This window comes from Chrysochloris asiatica, unplaced genomic scaffold, assembly GCF_000296735.1.
Source record: "Chrysochloris asiatica unplaced genomic scaffold, ChrAsi1.0 scaffold00010, whole genome shotgun sequence".
NCBI classification, from domain to species: Eukaryota; Metazoa; Chordata; class Mammalia; order Afrosoricida; family Chrysochloridae; genus Chrysochloris; species Chrysochloris asiatica.
In genome coordinates this window covers 21,973,027-21,997,271 of record NW_006408528.1, presented here as the reverse complement: position 1 = coordinate 21,997,271, position 24,245 = coordinate 21,973,027, and the positions used below count along the sequence as shown (strand labels likewise).

Genomic DNA, 24,245 nt, shown 5'->3' with positions numbered 1-24,245 from the left:
TTATATCCTTGTACCATCACACACACACACACAAAAAAAAATCTGAGGAGAAACAGCTAAAAAGACAAATGAAGAAATAAAATATAGGTCTAAAAACAAATATTGTTCTTATTGTAGTTAAGTGCTGTCGTGTCAGTTCTGACCCACAGTGACCCTGTAAAGGGCTTCCAAGGAGCCGCTGGTGAGCTTGAATCATGAACCTTGCAGTTCAAACAGCATTGCAGTCTGGAGCATTAACCCACAGCACCACAAATATTAGAATAACCCAAAATAAATCATGATGGGAGGAAGCAGGAGAAAAACACATAGGACAAGTAGGATAAAAAGAAGACCACACACCAAACCTTACTACATTCGTAATTGTATTAAATATAATAACACCCCAATTAAAAAGAGGAGACTGTCAAACTGGGCAAAAGCAAAGCCTATCTATATGCTATCTAAAAGAAATTTCTTTAAATATGCAGGCACAAACAGTTTGAAAATTAAAAGATGGAAAAAGGTAAACCAAGCAAACAGTAAGCATGAGAAAACTACATTAATACCAACAGTACACTCCAAGTAAAAGGGAAAATTATTGTCAGAGTAAACTGGGACATTTCATAATTATTAAAGGATTCATTTACTAGTTAGATATTTTGTTGTTGTTAAGTGTTGTTGAGTCGGTTCTGACCCATAGTGACCCTGCGTAGACTCCTAGTTAGATATAGCAATCCTAAATGTGTTTTCACAGAACAATGGTAGCAGATATGTGCTGTGGAGTCAGTTCCCACTCATAGTGACCCTGTGTAGACTTTCCGAGGCTGTAAATCTTTACAGGAGCAGAAAGCCTCATCTTTCTCCTAAGAAACCACTAGTAGTTTCGAACTGCTGACCATGAGGTTAGCAGCCCGACTAGTAACCACCATGCTACCAGAGCAACTTTCACCAAACAATAGAAGAATAAAACACAAGCAAAATTGACAGAAACAAAGGGGAAGAAATAGAAAAATCCACAAACATATATGAAGAATTTAACATCTTTCTCTCAATAAATGACAAAAAAACAAAACAAAAACCTCAGTGTGGATATAGAAGATTTGAAGAGCACTGCCAGCCAACTTAATTTTTATACAACACAATACCTTAGGGTGCTGTGGGTTAATGCACTGGACTGCAAGGTCAGTTTGAACCACAAGGTTGATGGTCCACGCTCACCAGCTGTTCCTTGGAAACTCTATAAAGGGTTGCTATGATTCAGAACTGACTAGACAACACGTAACAACAACAACAACATATGTAACAAATGCAGAATCCTCAATCATTTCAATTGCACATGGAATGCTAACTAAGACAGGCCAGATGCTAAGCCTTAAAACAAATCTTAAATTTCAAAAGACAAATTTTAAATGAACTATATTATTGTTGTTGTTGTTGTTAAGTGCCATCGAGTCCATTCTGACTTACAGTGAATCTGTATAAGGTTTCCAAGGAGCAGTTTAAACTGCTGACCTTGTGGTTCAAATTACTTTTCGGTCCAGTGCTTATCCTACAGCATGACCCTAGGAACCTATAAAAAAAAAACTGTAAGAGCTCCTAATTATCAAAGATTACTATTTTAAAAATGAAATAGCAAGCTATAGACTAGGAAGAAATATTATACATTACATATACATATAAGGAGACCTGGTGACAGAGTGGGTAAGCATCTGACTGCTTACTGAAAGGTCAGTGGTTCAAACCCTCCACCCTTTTCATGGGAGAAAAAACTTGGTGATCTGCTCCCATAAAGATTACAGCCTGAGAAACCCTCATATGAGGGCAGTTCTACTCTGTCCTATGGGTCTGTAGGGTCACTATGAGCCAGAATCAACTCAATGACATGACACATATATAGATGTGTGTGTATGTAATCTATACTAAATACACACATGATGATTACTTGCATCCAGAATATACCCAGAACTCCTACAGCCGAATTATAAAATATAGAAATAGACAATGGGCAAAACATTTAAAAGATACCTTACATAAGGTAAACAAATGGCCAAAAAGCACACGTAAAATGTTCTCAGCAGGGAAATTTCAATGAAAACCATAAGGAGATATCATTTCACACATACGTTAGAATCACTAAAAATTTTTAAGAATTTGACATACAGATGCTGGCAAACTAAGACTCTAATACACTGCTGGTGGAACTATACAATAATATAACCATTTTGGGAAATTATTTGCTTGTTTCTTGTAAATTTTAAGCATCTCCTATACGATCCAGTCAACTAAAATGAAGCAAAAAGAATACAAGACAGAATGTGTGGAAGAAAAGATGTAAGGAAAATAATCATAGCAATATTAGACTAAATGTTACACTTTGAGAAAACTAGAATTAAAAGCAATAAAATGAAAACCTTTCTACTTATCATTCAGTTTATTTGCTTAATGAACAATGCCATGTCAATATCTTCTGCCCAACAAAGCAAAAAGGTTCCATAATATCTTCCTAGTGCCTTCCTTTAAGGAATACAAAGTGTTACATATATACACACACACACACACATACCTTCACCACACTTACTGCAAACCTGGTTCTCCATTTCTAGATACTCTTCAGAAGCACAGTTATTATTATAAATAAATTATTATTTCTAATGCTACAACCCTATAAAATAAAATGTCAATTAAACTAGTATCAGCAGGAAGAGTTCTCTGGGCTTGAGAATAATAAAACAGGAGAAACGAAGGAAGGAAGAGAGAGGATAATTAAGGGGAAGTGGAGAGGAAGAGGACAGGGGACGATAGAAAACAAAACATATCTCCTTTTAGCACAGCTAACTAATTCCTTGGTATGCTTCTTGTTGTTTTTGTTGCTAGCTAACATACCCTGATTCATGGGAATCGTGTACACAATAGAACAAAATGCTGCATCCTCCCAATGACTGGAAGAACAGAGCATTATGACTCATAAGTATCCATTGGCTGATTTCTGAAAATAGACTATCAAACCTTTCTTCCTAATCTATCACGTTGTTGCTGTTGTTGTTAAGTACTGTCAGGTCAGTTCTAACTCATAACGACCCTGCATAGGGTTTCCAAGGAGTGGCTGGTGAGCTTGAACAGCCAACCTTGTGGTTCAAACCAACCCTTCAGTCCAGCACATGAACCCACAGCACTACACAGGGTGGCTGTGCATAAGGTGAACTGGCTGGGAATGGAACGCAGGACTAAGACATGGAAGGCTAGAATTCTATCAATGAACCACTGGTTATGTTACATAATCAATGCACGAAAGCAGGAATGGGTACAGCCCCTTCCTGTTTTTCTCAAAGCAATTTAACATTCCTCCAGCACTGTCATAGGTCAAGCTAATCATTCACAACTACAGAGGTAAGCATAAAACAAAGACACTTTCGAACTTAAGTGCTTAACCCACTCTTTCACTTAAGATAATCAAGTTTCTATTTGAAGGTTATCCAAAAAAGACTATCTGAAATTGCCCATTAAAAATTATTAAAGGGTATAGAAAAAGGTTTTTAGAAACATCACTGCCTTGAGTGTAGCTCTATATTGCTAGGAAATTAATTTGTTTCCTTACATTTTATTGTATTTTTATACATTGTCCCTATAACATCCCAGAAGAAATTATTTGAATCACATGGAAACACAGGTCCATTATTTTTAACAACTGTCCAAAAACTAAGATTCTTGCAATTCGTTTTTCTTTAATATAATCAACAAAATTATTCTCAACTTATTTCTAGCAAAGAACAAGTACACCTTTCTCAAGTATTCAGTCAAGATCCACAGTTCCTTTGGGTTCTTACTTGTTACAGCCATCTGGCCTGCTGTCTGAAGGCCCCACCACAGTGTCCATGAAGGTTGCCACGTTGGAAAATCCTGCTGGCAATTCATCCCATTCATCAAACTTGATGCCACTGCCCAAGGAGTAGGTGCCTTCACCACACTTACTGCAAACCTGGTTCTTCATTTCTAGATACTCTCCAGAAGCACAGGAGAAAGCTGAAAGGCAGAAGAATGAACAACCCATCCCTGTCAGTATTTTCCCCTTTCACACTCTCACCAGAATTATTTTTATAAGTTCAGATAATGTCACACCCTAATTGAAATCTTCCAATGATGCCTTTATCACATTGGCCATCTGGCTCCAACCTATTTTGACAGGCTCATCCCTTGTCCCATCCTCTTCCAATTGTAACAAAATTCATATCCTTCCCCAAATATTTTATTCTCTTTCATGATTCAGCATTCCTCATTCCCTGAAGATCCTGACCCAATCATCTTCTTTCCCTGTAAAACTCCCTTTTCTAACTCTTCATGACAACAGCACCATGACCCCACTAGGCAGTCAGTTGTACCTTCCTCAATGTTCCTATGTTCTCTCTTTATGATGACTTCATTGACACATTTAATATATATAGACCAATTACCAGTTGATGTTGGACTCTGAGTTCTCAGAAAACAAAGATCATTATCTTCAGTTCCTAAATGTATCTAGAACCAACTAAGCCCAAATACATGTTTGCTGATCCAAAAAGGGGGCAAGAAGTGTGAGTTTCTAATGCAATAGCATTATAAGTACCTTCACTCTGAAGTCAGCAGTCATTAAAAGTTTGTGTTTCTAATGCAATAGCATTACAAATACCTCTATTCTGAGGTCACAAGAGAACAGTGCCCAATATGACAACAAGGCCACTTGTTCAATATTCACAACCCCAGTCAGGTAATTTCCCCAACCTATCTTCTTACTGTTGTCAAGTGTTGTGCTAATTTTAAAGACTGTACCCAGAGATTATGGGCAATGTTAAGAACAGTCTACACAGTTACAGAAAAAAGGTAGTTCTGCTATGTTATTATTCATTCAACAAATGCAAACCAATGCCCCTGAGTATGTGGTACTGTGTTCTGGGTGGAATTAATGACTCAACCCTGTTAAATGGCTTTATAATCCTTTAATCAGGATATTAAAGAAAAGAGAACAAAATAAAACCTCCAAATGGTCCAGTGAAGAAAAACAAATTTCCCAGCAGAGAATGAAGCAACAAAGCCTCACATTTTGGTAGACTTCTCAAGATTACATCTGAAAACTTAGCCAGAAATAAAAACAAGCTAATTTTGAAAAACTAATTAAGGAATTAAAAGTTAAAATTCACACCCATCTCATTTATCCAGTGCTTTTCTTCATGCTTATATATATATATAATGCTGGTATTCTTTCATGCCCTTTTTCCAGAAAGGCTATACAGATACTGTACAGTGAACTTCTAACTCTTGAACCAACAACCTATCATTAGTAAAACATCAGCAAAAAAAAAATTTTTAATGCCATCCAGCCACTTCCAACTCATATTGATTGACCTTATAGAACAGATTAGAACTGTTTCCAAAGCTTCCAAGGCTGAAATCTTTATAAAAGCCACCTGCTACATCTTTCTCCTAAGGAGCCGTGGGAACATTTGAATCACCAATCTTTCTTTCAGTTAGGAGCCAAATGCTAATATTGCATGTAGGCTACAGTGTCAAAACTATCCTGGAACCAGAGGGTGTCATTTCTGAATTTTGTGATATTAGGTGAGTGACCTCGCTTCTCTAGGTCTTAGTTTCTGTTTTGAAAAATGAAATTATAACCAAAACAGCCTCCTAAGCCTATTGAAAAATAAAATATAATGTAAAAAGGTGTGAACAGTGCCCGGCATATAGCAATTTCTCTATATATACTATTATTAAGAAAGAGAGAAACATAGTAACTGAAGAATATTTATTTCACTTTCACAGTTTATGGGTCTTTTTGTTGTTGTTCAATATATACATGCAAAACACACCAATGCAACAAAGTTCCTCCCTGTGATATTGATTACATTCTACAAATGTTCAGCCATTCTCACCTCTTCTTCCAATTTGTTCCTCCAATTGAAAATTCAAATCAGCCAATTGTTGTTATATCAAAAGCAAAAACATTTCCCTCTAAGCATCCTATATAGCCTTTGAGGTGCTGTTTTCAATTTCATCCCATACAATGAGTTCTTTCAAAGGAGTTCTCAGTTGGTGCCAATAGTTAAGTGCTTGACTACTGCCCCAAATTTGGAAGTTCAAGTCCATCCCAATGTACCTCAGAAGACAGGTTTGAAGGTCTGTTTCTAAAGAGTCACAACCTTGAAAACCCCATGACTTAGTACTGCTCTGCACTATGGGGATTAACTGAGTCAGAATCCAATTGGGAGCAACAACCATATAGCAATTTATAGATCTTTTAGCAAACTTGGATTCAGACAATATTTCCCTAACATGAAGCAGAAGCCAACATTCAGTAAACTACAAATCTACCAGAATTCCTATTTTGCAAACAAAGTTTTACTGAAGTACAGGCACAAGCATTCACTTATAAATTATTTCCATTGCTTTCAAACTACAAAGACAGAATCGAAGAGTTGGAACAGACTACCCAGTCCACAAAGTAGAAGATATGTATTCATGATCTGTTAAAACAAAGTTATCTTGGGAGACAGTTTGGTGTCCAAAATTTAACTTTTAACTTAATCAATACAAAATAATATTTTATGATAAATTTTATAAGGGACTCTAGAAGTTAAAAAAGAGAATGGATTTGTGAAACTTGTTTTATAAACACAATTATGTTATTTTAGAGAGGATTTTCTGCCTTGTTAAAATCATAAAGAATATCCCCAACGCCTTCAAAGTTGTTCCCTGTCTAATGACAAATGGAAAAGTAAGAAATAAAGTTGAAATTTAATTATTGAGTATTTGTTACATATGAGGTTCTGGGTTTATATTTTACCAATACTTATGATATACCTGTGAGGGAAGAAAGATATTGTCCCCATTAATTAGATGAAGAAACTGAGAAATGCATTTAAGGAACTAATTAAAAGCACTCAGTTTTCAAGTAGCAAAACTGATATTCAAATTCAGGTCTGCTTTAGTCCAAGGTTGGTTCCCCAAAGAAAATTCAGTTCAGGCGATTGTTATTATAACAAAAGCAAAAACACAAGCAATTCTAACTGAATTATTATACATCATGCACTCTTCATTTCTTGTCCTAAACTCTTAAATAATGTTTATGTACATCAAAAAGCAATAATCATTTCCACCCACTGATAGCTTGCATAATTTGTAATGTATTATACCTAATACTCACTTTCCCAAAATATTTTATTGTTACTATCTTCTATACACCTCAGTTTCCTTACCTGTAATTTAGAATGGTAATAATACTCATCACAAAGAGCTGTTGTGGGTTAAAAAAAAAAAAAAAAAAACAAGATAATCCACATACAGCATTTAGCATTGTGTCTAGCATAATACACGTTAGCTACAATCACTCATTTAATCCAAAGATCTGGGACACAGACTTCCTTAACAGCATCTGCCACTAACTTGATGCTTTTATATCAGAACTAATCACAGTTCAGTCCGGTGTCATCCTCACAATTGTTATGTTTGAGTCCACTGTTCCAGCCATTGGGGCCAATCCATCTAGTTGAGTGTCTTTGTCTTTTATGCGGACCCTCTATCAAGCATGATGTCTTTCCCCATGGACTGGTCTCTCCTGATAACATGTTCAAAATACATGAGACAAAGTCTCACCATCCTTTCAAAGAAGCATTGTGGTTGTACTTCTTCCAGCACAGATCTGTTCATTCTTCTGGTAGTCTATGATACATTCAATATTCTTCATCAACCTCACAACTCAAAGGCAACAATTCTTCTTCAATCTGCTTTAGTCACATGCACATGAAGTGACTGAAAACATATTGGCTTGGGTCAGGCACATTTTAGTCCTCAAGATGACATTTTTGCTTTTTAACACTTTAAAGAGATCTTCTGTATAGGGTTGCTATAAATCAGAATCAGCTCAATGGCAGAGGGTTTATGGAACAGATTTACCCAATGCAATAAGTCATTTCAATCTCTTGACTGCTTCTTCCATGGTTATAGATTATGGATTATGGATCCAAGTAAAATGAAATCCATGACAACGTCAATATGTTCTTTGTTTTTAACAATGTTGCTTATTGGTCCATTTGTAAGGATTTCTGCTTTCTTTATGTTAACACGTAATTTATATTGAAGGTTGTAATCTCTGATATTTATGAGTAAATGTTTCAAGTCCTCTTCATTTTCAGCAAGCAAGATTGTGTCATCTGCAGGTTGCTAATGAATCCTCTTTCAATCCTGATGCCAAGTTCTTCATTTAGTCCAGTTTCTGGAGTTATATCCTCTGACTGAATAAATACGGTGAAAGGATACAACTCTGACACACACCTTTCCTGATTTTAAACATGCATTATCCCTTTGTTCTCTTTGAACAACTGTCTCGCCTCTTGATCTCTGTACAGGTTCCACATGAGCCTGTATAGGTTCCTCAGAAGAGGAGTGGCTGGTGAGCTTGAACCACTGACCTTGCAGTTCAAACAACTTTGCAGTCTGGCACATTAACCCACAGCACCACACCAACTGGGTCACTTCATTTAAATAAAATAAATAAGATTAAAGTTACAGACCATGAGTGTAGTGACTCTGTAAGATAAGCACTAGACTGTAAACGAAAAGGTCAGTTGTTCAAGTACCAGGCACTCTGTGGGAGAAAGCCAAGGCTTTCTGCTCCCACAAAGATACAGCCTCAAAAACCCTGTACAGGGTCACTATTCGGAACTGACTTGACTGCATTTAATAACAACAGAGCTATAGATCTTATGTTAGTGACTACACCAGAAAGATACTCTAACAACTGTTGCCTTTATGGGCAGTACAAAATTGGGGAAATAATATATTGCTTGTGGATATCAAAAGAAAATGAAAAATTTTATCATTACTACTCATTTAGCCAATGAATTATCATTATAAGATCATTAGCCCTTTAAATGCCACCCAGGTCTCACAATAAACAAAAAGCAGGCAAGAATAGCATGTAAGAGAAACTGAACAGCACAATGAACCCAGCAAATAAATCTCAGTTCTTCTCCCTCCCTGTGCCAGTCCTGAAGAGAGCACTCTAAAAAATATGCTTATAACTTCTTTGTGAAATTATTTGTGAAAGAATAAAATACTCATTGTATCTATAATTTTATGAAAATGAAAGTGAGAGACAGGAGGAACCTAAAACTGTACATTAAAATAGGCCATTTCCTGCTGATGCTCTCTGATTCATATTAAGCCAGTAGTCTACTCCCTTCTCCCTCGCCACCCCAACCCCTTTGGCTGAAGGAATCTTTGTTCCACCTTATTGGGAAGATTTTATTATTATATATCATAACGGCTTTTCCCTTATCAAAATATGCAAGGCAGCCATGAAGACTTGCTACAAGAACATCAACTGTCTGCCAAGCTCAATTTAAGGCTAGAAGAGGAAAACAGTCCAAATTCTAGTGTCTCACACATTGCAATGTGCCTATCAGGAGTGAATATTTGTGACCATTAAGAAGATAGGTTAGGTCTCCACTATAATTCACAAGTTACAGGGTCTGAGGAATATAGGCTGAAACATGATTTCATCATAGAATTAATAAATATGTGATATGTAATCATAACTCTTAAGACTTTCAGAATGACCATAGAGGTTTTGAGGGTATCTGGTCCCAAAGCTCCCAATTAAGTCCCAAATTTATTCATCTGTGTGTCCTTAGGCAAGTTAGTTCAGCTTTTCTACAGTCGCTAAGGCAGAATAAGGCCCCAAGACTCTACCAGATTCCCTGCATTACCATGCTCTAAAAGATTTTACTGTGATTAAGCTGAGAAAAAAATCCCCCATCTTTATTTGAAATGAAAAAGAAGTTTTAAAACAACAACAACTCTGAACTAGAAGTCAAATGACATTAGTTCTAATTAAAACAACACTCCCTAGCCATGTTATAATATTATCCAGACTTCCTTGCTAGTTTTTTAAACCATCATAGGAAGCAAAAAGTAGCCCTATTGAGACAGTGGTTAAGCAGGCAGTTGCTAACCAGAAGGTCGTCCAGTTGGAACACACCAGCCATTCTGAGGCAGAAAGATATGGTAATTGGTTTCCATAAAAATTACAACCTTAGAAACCCTATGTCTAAGTTCTATTATGTTCTATAGGGTTGCTATGAGTTAGAATTGGCTCAAAGCAACAGGTTTGGTTTTAGTTTGGTTACATGAAATAACATATGCAAAGTTGAATTCTTGAAGCCTCATCTTGTCAATAATTTTAAGAGTTTGGGATGACAGAGAAGCAGCAGAGGCAGGGACATAGAGAGAGGGAAGAGACAGACTGAGAGCTGGCGGCCAGGAGTTTTAAATTATTATATATCCTGAGTGGTGTTTTTTTTAAATGTGCTAAAATGAATAGAGAGAAATACTGTTAACTGATGGTACATGGAGGGGATTATAATCATTGCAATGAAATGAAGTATATGATTTATTGAATGTAAAACTGATGATATGTCCTATAAACTTTCTTTCAAATTATAATTAAAACCTTAAAAAACAAAAACAAAAAAGAGTTTGGGATGACATTGTAACCACAAAGATAGATGCATTTTGGGTGGGTGGGGGTGGGTGGGTTCTTGATTTCAATGGAGTGAATAAATTCCAATTGCTCTCGATGATGTAAGGTTTATTGAAAAAAAAACAAAAAACAAAACAACAGTCAAAGTCAGAGGAGAGAAAGCGTTCAGTCATTGACAATGTCACCAATGGGACATAACAATGCATCTATGAAATCAATTTTCTCAACTTCCAATGAAAATGCCCTAACACCTTCATTCTTATCCTGAACTTCTCCTCTTCCTTAGTAACCCTGGTGTGATGCTATAGGTTAAGTCCTGGACAGTGAGGTCAGTTTAAATTACAAGATTGGCAGTTCAAACTCACCAGCTGCTGTTTGGAAACCCTGTACATGGTCACCATGAGTTGGAATTGACTCAATGGCACTTAACAAGTCACCCTCTACTTCCTGATGGTCTCTCTGACACTGATTCTGAAGTTTTGAGGGCTGAGTTCTCTCATCTCATAAAGCACTTTTTTCAGAGACGTTCCCTCAACCATTGCTCTTATCAAACACCACAATTGAGCTCAAGCCTGATTTTGAGCTGTTCTGATCTGGTTTTACCTAATCTCTTACTAATCGAGTTCATTAGTCGCTCTCAATGATCTCTTGTGCTCTGCTGCATAGATTGTACTTTAACACTCTGCCCACCTGGAACTCGTGGCATCAACATTTCAAACTAAGCCTAATGAGGACCAAATGCTTATGTCCTTCTATACACAGAAAAAAGGTTTACAAATGTGATTAGAGCTTGCTTCTCCTATAGAAATGAAACACTAAAGTCAGTCACCAAATGTATTCAGTCAAATATTCCAGTGTTGTAGAAGCTTTCTAAGGAACCCCAAGAATATTATAAAAAGTTCTAGTGGATAAGATAATTATTCTCCTCTTTGAAAGAATGAAATAGTGTGAAATTCTGAACAACAAAAAAAGTTCTATAGTTACAAAAAGGGTCAATTTTTTCTATTATCTGTTAAATAATGAAAAATAGAGTATGTATTAAGTAAGTATGCACAATATTCTAAGCACAGGGGTAAATCACCAACTAACCAAATTCTCATCATATATGAAAATAATAACTGTAAATATCTTTTAAATTCTATGTGGTCTTATCTTTCAGAAAAATGTATACAAAGATTAAAGTCTATAAATAGATCATTGTTGTTGTTGTTGTTGTTAAGTGCTATTGAGTCAGTTCCAACTCATTGCAACCCTGTCTAAGGCTTCAAAGCTGGTAAGCTTGAACAGTCAACCTTACAGTTCAAACTGACCTTGCAATCCAGCACATTAACCCGCAGTGCCACACCAGGGCTCCAAACAGAACATTAATCAATCAAAATATCATACAAAGCAATATATCTCAGCCTTTAAATACCATCTTAAATACATATATACCCATTTACCTATGCAGGATGCCAAATTCTGTAGGACTTCAATCAACAGTTAGATGAATATTAGGGATGTCTCAAGAAGGAGACAAACACTTATTGAGAATAAAATAAAAAACAAACCCACAACCACAGAGTAGATTCCAACTCATAATGATCCTACAGGGTACAGTACAGCCAGCTCTTAGGGGTTCCAAGGCTATAAATCTTTAAGTAAGTAGACTGCCTCATCCCTTCTTCTGAGAAGTAGTTGGTGGATTTGAATAGCTGACCTGTTAGTAACTAACGCTTAAACCACTGCACCATCACAGCTCCTTTTGTTGAGCACATGCTGTAATATATTTCAAAACGGCAGTATGCTATAAAGGTTTATAATATGAAGAGAGAAAGGCCCAATGGTCTACTTGCGAAAAATCAGCCATTAAAAATCTTACTGAGTATAGTTCTACTCTGAAACATATGGGAACACCATGATTCAGGATCAACTCTATGGCAACTAAGTTTTGTTTTTTTCCCATTGTTGTTGTTGTTGTTTTTTACCAGCAGCTACACTGCCTCATTACAAATCGTGGTTTTACCTTTAACACAGCTATGTGACCTTGGGCAATACCTATGTTTAGTTCCCTCATCTATTAAAACAAAAGGGGTTAATAAAAGTATCTACTTCATATGGTGGTTGTGATGACTAAATGAATCGGAGTTAATACATGTACACATTTATAATTGTGACTAGCATATAAGTAAAAACCAGTTATTAATATTATTTTATTATTACAATGATGATTATAAATAATATTAAATATTAGAAAATTACAATTCTAGACACCGTAGATTGTATAATCACTTCATTTAACACCTGAAACCACTTGTAAACAGCTTTCTCCAAGCCAAAGTCAAAAGTCACTGGTATGAGACATGGAAATCTATGAGCTTTACAAAATGTTTGGCTCCTCCAATAGTCCCTGAGTGGCAGCCATTCAGTTTTTGCAGAGCATCCAGGGAAACCTGCTATTGCAACCTATCTGCACCTTCGCCTTGTTTCTTATATCTGGACTGTTGTCTGGCATAATTGAATGAAAGAGCTTCTTCCTTCAGGATTGACTCAGCAGTCCTCAGAGAATTAACATAGATGGCACAGACACTAGGTCATTTAATTCCTGCTTCAACCCTGAATCATGACACAATTTTGCACCAGAACCACCAGAGCTCAGATAATTGTCCAAGGTTATTCACTTGGTAACCGATGGATCTGATATTTCAACTTGCATCTGCTTCTCTGTGAGGTGCTCTTGACTACCTCTGAGCAGTATTCATCCTTCGCTCCTTGGTAAGATCACTCTAGGTTTGTACGTTTATTAAGTACTTTGCCCCTACCCTTCAAGTCATTTGTTTAAACATGCTCTCCTTTATTAGAATAAAAGGTCCAGGAACACAAGAATCATGTATTTTTAGAACTCTATTATCAAGCGTGAAAGTGCTGACTAATAGTGACCCTGTACAGGATTTCTGGGACTCCTGGTGTAACACTGTAGACTCAGCACCTATCTGCAAACCACAAGGTTGGCAGTTCAAATCCACAAGCTGCTCCTCAGAAACTCTATACAGGGTCACTATGAGTCAGACCTAACTTAATGGTACTTAACAACAACAACTGTCAAGCATGTAGGAAATAATCAATGTGTGTTCAATGAATGAATTAAAGCTCAATAAACATTTTTGGAATAACTATTTTGCCCAAGGACATACAGTCTGCTTCCATAAAGATGTGTAGTCTTGAAAATCCTACAGGTCAGTTCTAGTCCATCCTACAGGATGACTATGATTTGGAATTGACTAGGCAGCAGTGGTGTGGTTTGGGTGCCAACTGTAAAGAAGGGAGGTGTTTAGAATAGGTTTATATTCCCTAGGTCAGACAGAAGACATGGGTTTTGTGGTTCTAGGAATGTCATGCTACTTGAAATCTATACCTAAGACCTTGAATGGTGGAGGGATGCCTGTAGAGGCTCGCCTTGTCACCAGGCACTGAGAAGCAGCAGTGAATTTCCACATAGCTCAACCTGAAGCTAGTGGAGAGGAGGAGACAGCTAAGGGTTATCTCAATGACCTGCATCTTAAGCAGCACCACACGAGAGATTGATGAGCTAGCTCTCCACAGCAGCGGGGCCAGGAGGACAATGAAGAACACGTGTCACCTTAACCAGAACACTCCGCATGTCATCTCCTGACCTCAGTAAGCTTCAGAAACACACAGCAGAAACAGATACCAAGAGTCTCATTAACTTTACTCAGAGGAGCCTTGCAGCCAGATTTTATATGATTTTAAAAGTAAATAAAGATAAATGTTGCTCATCAATTTTCTTTGAAAAATTTATAACTGCTACATAAAATTCTCTTTACTAACAGAAAGAGCTCCTTTAATTGCTTATTTATGAGAAAGAAGAAAAGAGAAAATTCTACATAGAGAAGTCAAAAAGTATTGCCACTTTGGTTCCAATTCATACATGCACTGGTTTAAACATGACTCTGTGATCAGTGATGGCTACAGACAACTTGTCTTAGTCTCATTAGGGTGCCTTCAGATTAAAAAGTCCAATCAAAACAGTGGCTTCCAAGGGGATCTGCTGGCTCAGAAGGTTATAGCAACTGTTTTGAGGGTTTCAATGAGGTAATCTTCATGGGTTTTCTAGAAGGACATAGACAACCATAGGGGCTTATTATGAAGAAGTTTTTAAGAAAATGAAAAATTGCATTAGTGAGGAAAGAAAACTGTACCAAGGATTTTTTTTTTTTTTTTTTGCCCATCATGGTAACGCACCTGCTCATTCTTTGAGGGTAGCAAGGGCTGTCCTATAAAAAATATTGTTAAGAAATCTAATCTATCTCCTACAACCCTGATATTTCACCTTCAGACATCTGTTTTGTTCCCCAAACTCAAAGGACATTGAAAAGAAACATAATCTGACACCCTCAAGGCTGCCCAAACAGCCATTTTAACAAGGTGCAAACAGAAAGTCATAGAATTCTTCAGGGAAGGGTTGTGACCGTTGTTGTTAAGTGCTGCCAAATGGCTTCTGAATCATAGTCACCCTATATAGGGTCTCTGAGGAGCAGCTGGTGAGTTCGAACCACCAACCTTATAGTTAATCATCCAGGACTTATTCAACAGTGCCACATCAGGAATTCAGAGAAGGGTCAGAGAGATGGAAACACTACCTTCAGAAGTATACAGACCTAGATGGAGGATATGTCAAGAAATAATAGCTTCACATTTTGATATTTTTGTTTAATAAAGGTTTCTATGATTTTGTAGCAATACTTTTTTGATTTGCCCTTGTATAACAATTTCAATGGAGTCCAAATCCTTGACTTCATTTAGACACATCAAGATCCTTGGTGACTGCATCCTACAAAACACTGTGATGGGTTAGGTTTTGTGACAACTTGATTGGGTCAGAATTTTCAGTGGCTTAGCAGTAGAGATGCAGCTATTATGTTTGATGAGATCAAATATGATGTAATCAACTCTATTATAAGGTCTACTGTTGTTGTTGTTGTTGTTGTTAAGTGCCTTAGAGTCGGTTCCGACCCATAGCGACCCTGTACAGGGTTTCTGAGGCTGTAAATCTTTACGGGAGCAGAAAGCCTCATCTTTCTCCCGTGGAACGGCTGGTAGTTTCGAACTGCTGGCCTTAAGGTTCGCAGCCCGATTCGTAACCACTACGCTACCAGAGCTCCTTAAGGTCTACTATGAACAACTAATTAACAGAAAGGAAGTTTCCTTGGAGGTATGACCTGCCTCCAATATATTTGATACTCAGGAAAACTTGTTTGCTCTCTGCTGGGTCTGGATCTTGCATCTGATTCATCCTTCAACCTCCAGTTCTTAGGACTTGAGCCAGTGGCTTGCTCCCTTACCTGTCAATCCTGGGAGTCATCAGCAGCCTGCCTTCTTACCTGCTGGACCTGCTTGCCCACCTGCCTGCTATCTGATTCGCCAATCTTAGTTCATCAGCCCTGCAGTTACATGAGTCAAGCCTCCAACCTGACATATAGCCCAAGGAATAGGGCCTGAGACCACCTCTACAACTTTGTGAGCCAGTTCTTTGATATAAATATATCTTTATATATAAGCTTTACTGGTCTTGCTTCTCTAGAGAACTAAACCAAGTATCCTTCTTTTACTTGAAGCTCCCATTGTCCACATTTTATTTCCTTTCTTTGTAAGATCCAACTGCTGCTCCACAAACAGTTTTAAGCCCCCAACAAAAACTCCTCCAGGTTGCCATCCTTAAGTAGCAAGTACAACTTAGTGGGTAGGAGACAGGGTGCTTGAGTCTGTAGATCTGCGGCCATCCAGCTTCCTTGGCCTGAGGTAAGTCTTCACGCTTTAGGGTTGTGTTTACTAATCTGTAAAGTGGAGACACTGATAACAGCTATCTCATAGGGCTATTGTGAGGATACAATGGGATAATGACTCAGTACTGAATGCAATTGCTACTATTGTTGTTGTTAGGTGCCTATGGACCCAATCCTAGTGTCATATATTAAAGTTATCAAAGACTTCATTTTGCTTGGATCTACAATCAACACTCATGGAAGCAGCAGTCAAGAAATCAAACAATGTATTGCATTGCGGGAACCTGCTGCAAAACACCTCTTCAAAAATGTTACTGAGCATGCAATACAAACCATGTTACTGATGATGGAATAAAAAACATTGCATTTTACTACAACCAAAAAAAAAAAAAAATGTTACTGAGCAAAGATGTCACTTTAAAGACAAAGGTACAACTGATCCAAGCCATAGTACTTTCAGTCACCTCAGAATGCATGTGAAAGTTGGACAATGAATAAGGAAGACCATAGAAGAACCGATGCATGTGAATTATGGCTTTGGCAAAGAAGGTTGAAAGTACCATGGTCTGCTAGAAAAACTAACAAATCTCTCTTGGCAGAAGTACAGCCAGTATGTTCCTTAGAAGAGTGGACTGTGAGATTTCATCTCTCATACTTTGGACATGTTGTCAGGAGGTATCAGTTTCTGGAAAAGGACATCATGTTTGGGAACGTGGAACATCAGCAGGAAAGAGGAAGATCCCAGTGAAAAGGGCTGGACACAGTGACAGCAACAATTGGCTCAAACATAACAACAATCGTGAGGGTGGCACAGGAGTACGCAGTGTTTTGTTCTGTTGTGCACAGGGTTGCTATGAGTCAAAACAAACTCAATCACATGTAACAACAAGTGTCACAAAACAAAACATTACCGGGTCCTTTGCCATCCTCACAATAGTAGTAGGTATGTTTGACCTCATTGTTGTAACCATTTCTCAATCCATATCATTGAGGGGCTTCCTCTTTTTCACTGGCCCTCTACTTTGCCAACTATGATGTCCTTCTCCAGGAACTGGTCCCACTTTACAATATGTCCAAAGTAAGTGAGTAAAAAGTCTTGTCACCCACACTTCTAAAGAGTACTCTGTTTGTGCTTCTTTCCAGACAGATGTGTTCATTCTTAAGGCAGTCCGTGGTATAGTCAATAGTCTTTGCCCACACAATGATTCAAAGGCATACATTCTTGTTTGGTCTCCCTTTTTCATTGCCCAGTTTTTGCATGCATATGAAGTGACTGAGAATAGTACAGTTTTGCTCAGGTGCACCTTAGTACTTGAAGTGAAACCTTTGCCAGTAGAAAATCTAAGTCAGCGAAAACTTAACAAAACTGCACATTGCCAAATAGAGTATTTAGTACCATGTTTAGTCTTATGGATTTAACTATGCTTCTAAGTTACTTAGATCTATTAACTTATTTGTGAGTTTTAAAATAACTTGCATTTCACCATTCAAAGGAAAAGTCACTTAGCTAACACAAGACTAACAGCTTCCAGAGCAGACATAAAGATAACATGTATGGATACTTACAAATCCAGACTTCAGACAAAATATCAAAACAAATTAAAAAAACTTATTAGTCTGAGTTTTTAGAAGAGTTCCTGCTGAACTGTCAGATTAAAATATTATCTATATAAAACTATAGTAAATAATGAGTAAAAATTATGTCTCTTGCAACGTACAAATACAAATAATTCTTATTTAGGCATCAGTTTTATAACAGATTTTTAAACCTGTTGCCAAATAATTTAATCAGTGTTGTTCTGGTAAATGTTTAGCAACCAGCTCCCAGGGGGAAGACATGTACCTGATTTATAGTAGTTGTTCATTTCTATCCTACCATACCACCATTGTTGTTGTTGTTGTTATGTGCCATCGAGTCGGTTCCGACCCATAGTGACCCTGTATAGGGTTTCAGAGGGTGTAAATCTTTACGGGAGTAGAAAGCCTCATCTTTCTCCCGCGGAGCAGCTGGTAGTTTTGAACCGCTGACCTTAAGGTTCGCAGCCCGATTCGTAACCACTACGCTACCACCATTACCACAGTATATTTCATGGTAACCACGTGCATAGGATCGTGGCTGAGAGTCAGTGCTAGTTGGCTCTGTTACACCATCTAGATTGCTGTTGTGTTCCCTCAAGTCAATTCTGACTCAGAGCAAGCCTATAAAACAGAGTAGAACTTTCTCATAGGATTTCCTAGGCTATAACATTTACCAGAACAAATCACCAAGTCTTTTCTCTAAGGAATTACTGCTAGAACATCTGAACTGAGGACCTTTTGATGGGTAGGTGAGGGCTTAACCCTTGTGTCGTCTAGATAGTGAGATATTATTCACTATGGTTACGTATGTAACTCACCTCAATATTACTGTTGACAAAAATTTTTGAAAGAAAGGAAGTCACTAGCCCATGAGAAAATTGCTGTTGTTACTGTTGTTATTTGCCATCAAGTCGGTACTGACTCATAGTGACCCTATGGCACAACAGAACGAAACACTGCAAAAATTAAGTATAGGTAAATGATAAAGATTTTCTAGGAAGGTGGCTGAAGTAAATTTACAGAGACAACCCTGTTAGTGTAGTAGGTTACACACTGGGCTACTAGCCATAAGGTCAACAGTTCAAATCCAACAGTCACTCCAAAGCAGAAAAATGAGGCTTTCTGCCCCTGTAAAGATTTACAGCCTCTGAAAACCTACACAGGAAGTGACTAAATGGCACACAGCAGCAGCACTTATATAGGTATTGTTGTTAAGTGCTGTCGAGTCAGTTCTGACTCATAGAGACCCTGTATAAGGTTTCTGAAGAGCGACCGGTAAGCTTGAACCGCCAACCTTGAAATTCAAACCAACCCTGCGGTCTAGTGCATTATCTCACAGGCAAGTCATATTTTCCTTTAAAGGAGATTTGGTGGCACAGTAAGATAAGCAATGGGCTGCTGCTGACCAAGAGGTCAATATTTCAAATCCACCAGCTGCTCTATAGAAGAAAGATGAGGCTTTTTGCTCCTGTAAAAACATATAGCCTAGAAAACCCTATATAGGATTGCTATGCGTTGACTCAATGACAATGAGTTTAGTTTGGTTGGTTGGTTGTTTTTAAAATCATATTAAATTAAATTTTCATTTATTAAGATAAATCTTCCTTACAGAGAGATGATCCTTAACTTTCCATACAAGACTTATCTCTGTTTTATTAGTAAACCCACTATTATGCTAAAAAATCCTCCAGTCAATAAGAAAGACAAATTATTTTGATGAACAAGAGGAAATTATCTAGTTAATAATTTGTTTATCTGTATTTTAGTTAGGAAACAGAAGAACTAAGCTTCTAGAAATGCCACTCGGAAAATTACAGAGAAACCAAAATAAACTTTGTTGTCTTATTCCCAACTTTGAGCAACAGCCCACTCCTACAACTGATTCACTTCAGGAACCCTGGACTCATGGACCCCCTGATATTCTACAGGCCAGAGGAGCAGACAGAGACTTCCAAACATGTCTCTCTCACTATGTGTAAAATGCTTCTATCTCCTCAGTGCATACCTAAATTGAAAAATAAATTTAATTCTACTTTATTTAATTCTACTCTAATTCATAATGTTACACTTTAGACTTGCTTTATTGAAAAAAAGACCAACTGCTGAAAAACGTTACTGAGCAATTCCACAATCTCTCTGTACGTTACACTAAAAAGGTAAATCACACTGCTATTTCTATAGCTAAGAAAAAAAGAAATTTATTAAAAACCAATTATGTTACCCTGTCTTCATGATTTCAAGAAAAAGAGTAAACTAGATTTTAAAAAGAACAATGTTGCTGTTGTTGTGAAGTGCCACCGACTTGGTTCCAACCCATAGTGACCCTGTATAGGGTTTCCGAGGAGTGGCTGGTGAGCTTGAACTGCCGACCTTGCAGTTCAAATGGCTTTGCAGTCTGGCGCATTAACCCACAGTACCACACCAGGACTCCTTTAAATATTGCCTATAGTAAGGTAAGACTTCAGCCATAAGGGGACCTAGTATTGAGAAAAGCTATATTTACTTTGCTAGAAATCAATGGGAAAGTCTCTTATAATCGATACCATTAACATCTAGGGCTAGTATGAAGGGGTCATAGAAAGTCAACACATACTGCATTCTTTGCCTCTCACAGGGTCAGGCAGGCCAGAGCAGTCCACTGCAGAATTGGGGATGGCAACTCTCCACCTGGAGCCACTGCTATCACATTCCGTATATTCAAAGTGGTAATCTTTCTGCAATCATAAAATAAGCCTTTGTTAGAGCCAATTTTAATGGGACCACTGTGCATTTTCAATCAGGCCCAAACCTGTCTTCAGCCCTATTTCCAAGCTATACCCTCCACTCTTCCCACCTATACCAAGCAGTTTACTGATCAAAGAGGTAATATGCCATATACTAAGGAGGCACCAAGGATATTATGGAGGATTGGATAGTCAGTGCTTTCAAGCTGTACTATTGTTCTCAGTACCTTCCACCCATGAAGGTTACAGTATACGTTTCTATCTCTCTTGAGAGCTATAAAGCTCTGTAATAATTTATAGATATGAATAAAGAAAAAGCAAAATAACACTAGAAAACTGACTGCTGTCACTGACCCATATTTTTTGAGAAAGATATCAGAGAATCATCCCTGTGACTTGAATTCTCTGTTTAAAATTTAACAGAAGGTGGAATAATTAATCATGCAAACATCAGAAGACTCTACAAGTTCCTAATGTGCTCTCCCAGGCTCAATACACACCCACTCAGTGGGCTGCCATTAATCACAGGCTATTAAAATAGACCATTTATTACAGTTGCCAAATTAAAACTAACCCACTTATCTGTAGTCCTTGGTTGCTTTGAAGTTCTCACAGTGACCTCTTTTGATCAGTGCACACTGCACATGGGCCATATGTACTATGGAGCATTTTAAGGAAGGGAAGCTCTAAACATATCCCAGTACATTTTCTGTTGAATAAGGTTATTTATTCAGTTCAGTACCCTGATTGCTGTTATTCTGCTTCATCCACTCTTATTTTTCTCCATTATTATTTTTTTTTAAGTTTTTATTGTGAACTGAGTTAAAGTTTACATGGCAGATCATCAGTTTTACATTCAACAAATCATATACTTCATTTCATTACAATAATTATAATCCCCTCCATGTACCATCAGTTAACAGTATTTCTCTCTATTCACTTTAGCTCCTTTTAAAAAAATAAAAACACTCAGGCATATATAATAATTTACACCACCAAAGGACACATTCTGCAAGTCTGCCTCCTGGCCGCCACCTCTTAATCCCTCTCTTCCCATGAATCTAGAGTCCTCAGCTGCTCCCTCTCTCCATGTTCCCATCAATGCCTCCATCTCTGGTGTCGCTGTTTATTTGGACAAGGTCCTGCATTCCGCTTGTGCTCTTTTCCCTTGATGGTCCTAGGGTCCTCTGTTTCTGGACTATAAAATTAACTACTCCATTTTTTTTACAAAACTTCTAGCTTTACAATTGTGACAATCACAATTAGTCATGATGACAATTACTCACTATTGAATCATAAGAATCTTATCCCCATCTCTTTTACCAGACCCATCTAGACAAGATGAAAACTATTCAGTGGGGACTCTATCTTCCCACACAGTCTTAAACCAAACTTCCTCTTGAAACCTTGTAAGCCAGTCACTTTGAGCCTTTATCGCCCCCTCATTTTAGGTAGCCAATGTTTAAGTTGCCTGTCTCTATCTACTCTGTGTACCCTGTCTCCATTATTTTTATCTTATCAATGACAAGAGAGAATTGAAATACCAGTCATGTCACCATGGGAAAATCGATAGTGAGGTAAGTGTGTTATGTGTGTATACAGAGAGACTATCAGTTAAGAAATGGGTTCAGGAATCAAATCAGTCCTTTGTTTGAATTCCCATCTAATTAATCCACATCTGAGCTATGTAAATAGATAAGCCACTTTATCCATTTTTAATAGGTAAACTAATATATAATCCTATATATTAATAAGTAATATATAGGATTATATATTATATAATGATTAATGATTACCCTCATTAATGACAATAGGGACAGAGAGGATGATACATAGAGAGGTACTAGTGGTAAGAATAGGAACAAATTTGCTGACTGTATTTCTCCTATTTCAATATGTGCTATGAGTTGACCTGGCTCAACAACACTTAACAACAATAGCAATAATAACGAAGTCTATGATTCAGGCAAAAAATGAACATAAAACAGCTGAAATCCCTCTATCTCTGGGTCAACATTTTGTACTCACCAGCTGTTCCACAGGAGAAAGATGAGGCTTTCTTCTCCAACAAAGATTTGTAGCCTTGGAACGCCTATAAAGGGTCATTATGAGTTGGAACTGACTATAGGGCACAACAGTAACTATCTCTGTATTAGTTAACTATTACTGCTGCAACGAGTGGTGAATTACCCAATAAGCAAGGTAAGCACAGACTTATTTGTGCTTACTTATTAATCTTTAGTGAGCAATTTCCTAGATTTCACTACCTCTGTAATATTTACAAACTCAGGGGACTAAGATGTGGCTATCTTCCAAGGAACCTTTATTTAGCCTGGAATCTTGGCCTGGTTACACAGTGGTTAAAGCACTCGACTGCTAACCACAAGGTCAGAAGTTTCAACTCACTAGCTATTCCATAGGAGACAGGTGTGGCAGTCACTTGCACAGAGATTATTCTTGAATATCTTTTGTGGTAATTCTATTTTGTCCTGTAAGGTTGCTAGGAGTTAAAATTGACTCCATAGCAATAAGTTTGGTTTTCTTTTGTTGTTGTTGTTCAATGCTGCCAAGTCGGTTCCAACCCATAACAACCCTATATAGGGTTTCTGAGGAGCAGCTCGTGAGCCTGAACTGCCAACCTTGAGGTTCAAACTGACTTTGCAGTCCATGGCATTAAGCCACAACGCCACATCAAGTTTCTGTAAATCTGGCAGGAAGTTTTAACATGTGTAGTTATAATTCAACAATAATGAAATGTAAACCTATTTCATGTAGAGGGCACCACTTGGGGTCAGGGATTTAGACTGCAGCCCACACCAGATAGGTTTTACTTTAAATTATTGAATAGGCTACTGTATCTGAGCTGGTAATAAATAAGAAAAAGTATGCTTCTAAAGGCAACCTTTAAATGTACAGCATAGATCTAAGAAACAGTGTTGGGTTTTTGTTGTTGTTGTTAAGTGCCTTTGTATCAGTTCTGACCCATAGTGACCCTGTAGAGGGTGTCTGAGGAATGGCTGGTGAGCTTGACTCTCAGGTTCAAACCAACTTTGCAATCCAATGCATTAACCCACAGCACCACACTAGAAATACTGTAAAGTAGTAACATCACTATAGATACAATATACCCCTTATTTTTCCTCACTTTGGAAGGAAAAAGGTCTTTTCAGTGATCCTAATGGCAAAGCAAATGGAAGAAATCAGAAGGTGCACTAAAGGAATTGGCAAAGAATAAGGCACCAGGAATTGATGGAATAAAAATTTAAATCTTTCAAGACTGTGAGGCGGCACTAGATGCACTCACTCATCTATACCAAGAAATTTGGAAGACAACTATTTGGCCAACTGATTGGAAGAGATCCGAATTTGTGCCCATTCGAAAGAAAGATGACCCAATGGAATACAGAAATCAATGGCCAGTATCTTTGATATCCCATGCAAGTAAAGTTTTACTAAAGGTAATACAGAAATGGCACCAAGCATACATTGACAGAGAACTTCCAGAGGTTCAAGCCAGATTCAGAAGAGGCCGTAGAATGAGGGATATCAATGCTGATGTCCGATGGATCTTGGCTGAAAGCAGAGAATACCACAAAGATGTTTACCTGTGCTTTATTGACTATGCTAAGGCTGTCGATTGTGTGGATCATAACAAGCTATGGACAACATTGC

The 24,245-nt window shown here is 37.6% G+C and overlaps 1 protein-coding gene across 1 annotated transcript in view; it reads right to left on the bottom strand.

The window, feature by feature from the left end:
• Positions 1–24,245, bottom strand: part of KIAA1324L (KIAA1324-like ortholog) — a 215,538-nt gene that overhangs the window by 103,235 nt on the left and 88,058 nt on the right. The window contains exons 2-3 of the mRNA XM_006834333.1: positions 20,444–20,564; positions 3,804–3,999 (exon numbers count right to left, since the gene is read on the bottom strand). Of these exons, the coding sequence (XP_006834396.1) occupies positions 3,804–3,999; positions 20,444–20,564 (317 nt within the window). The remainder of the gene's footprint in view (positions 1–3,803; positions 4,000–20,443; positions 20,565–24,245) is intronic.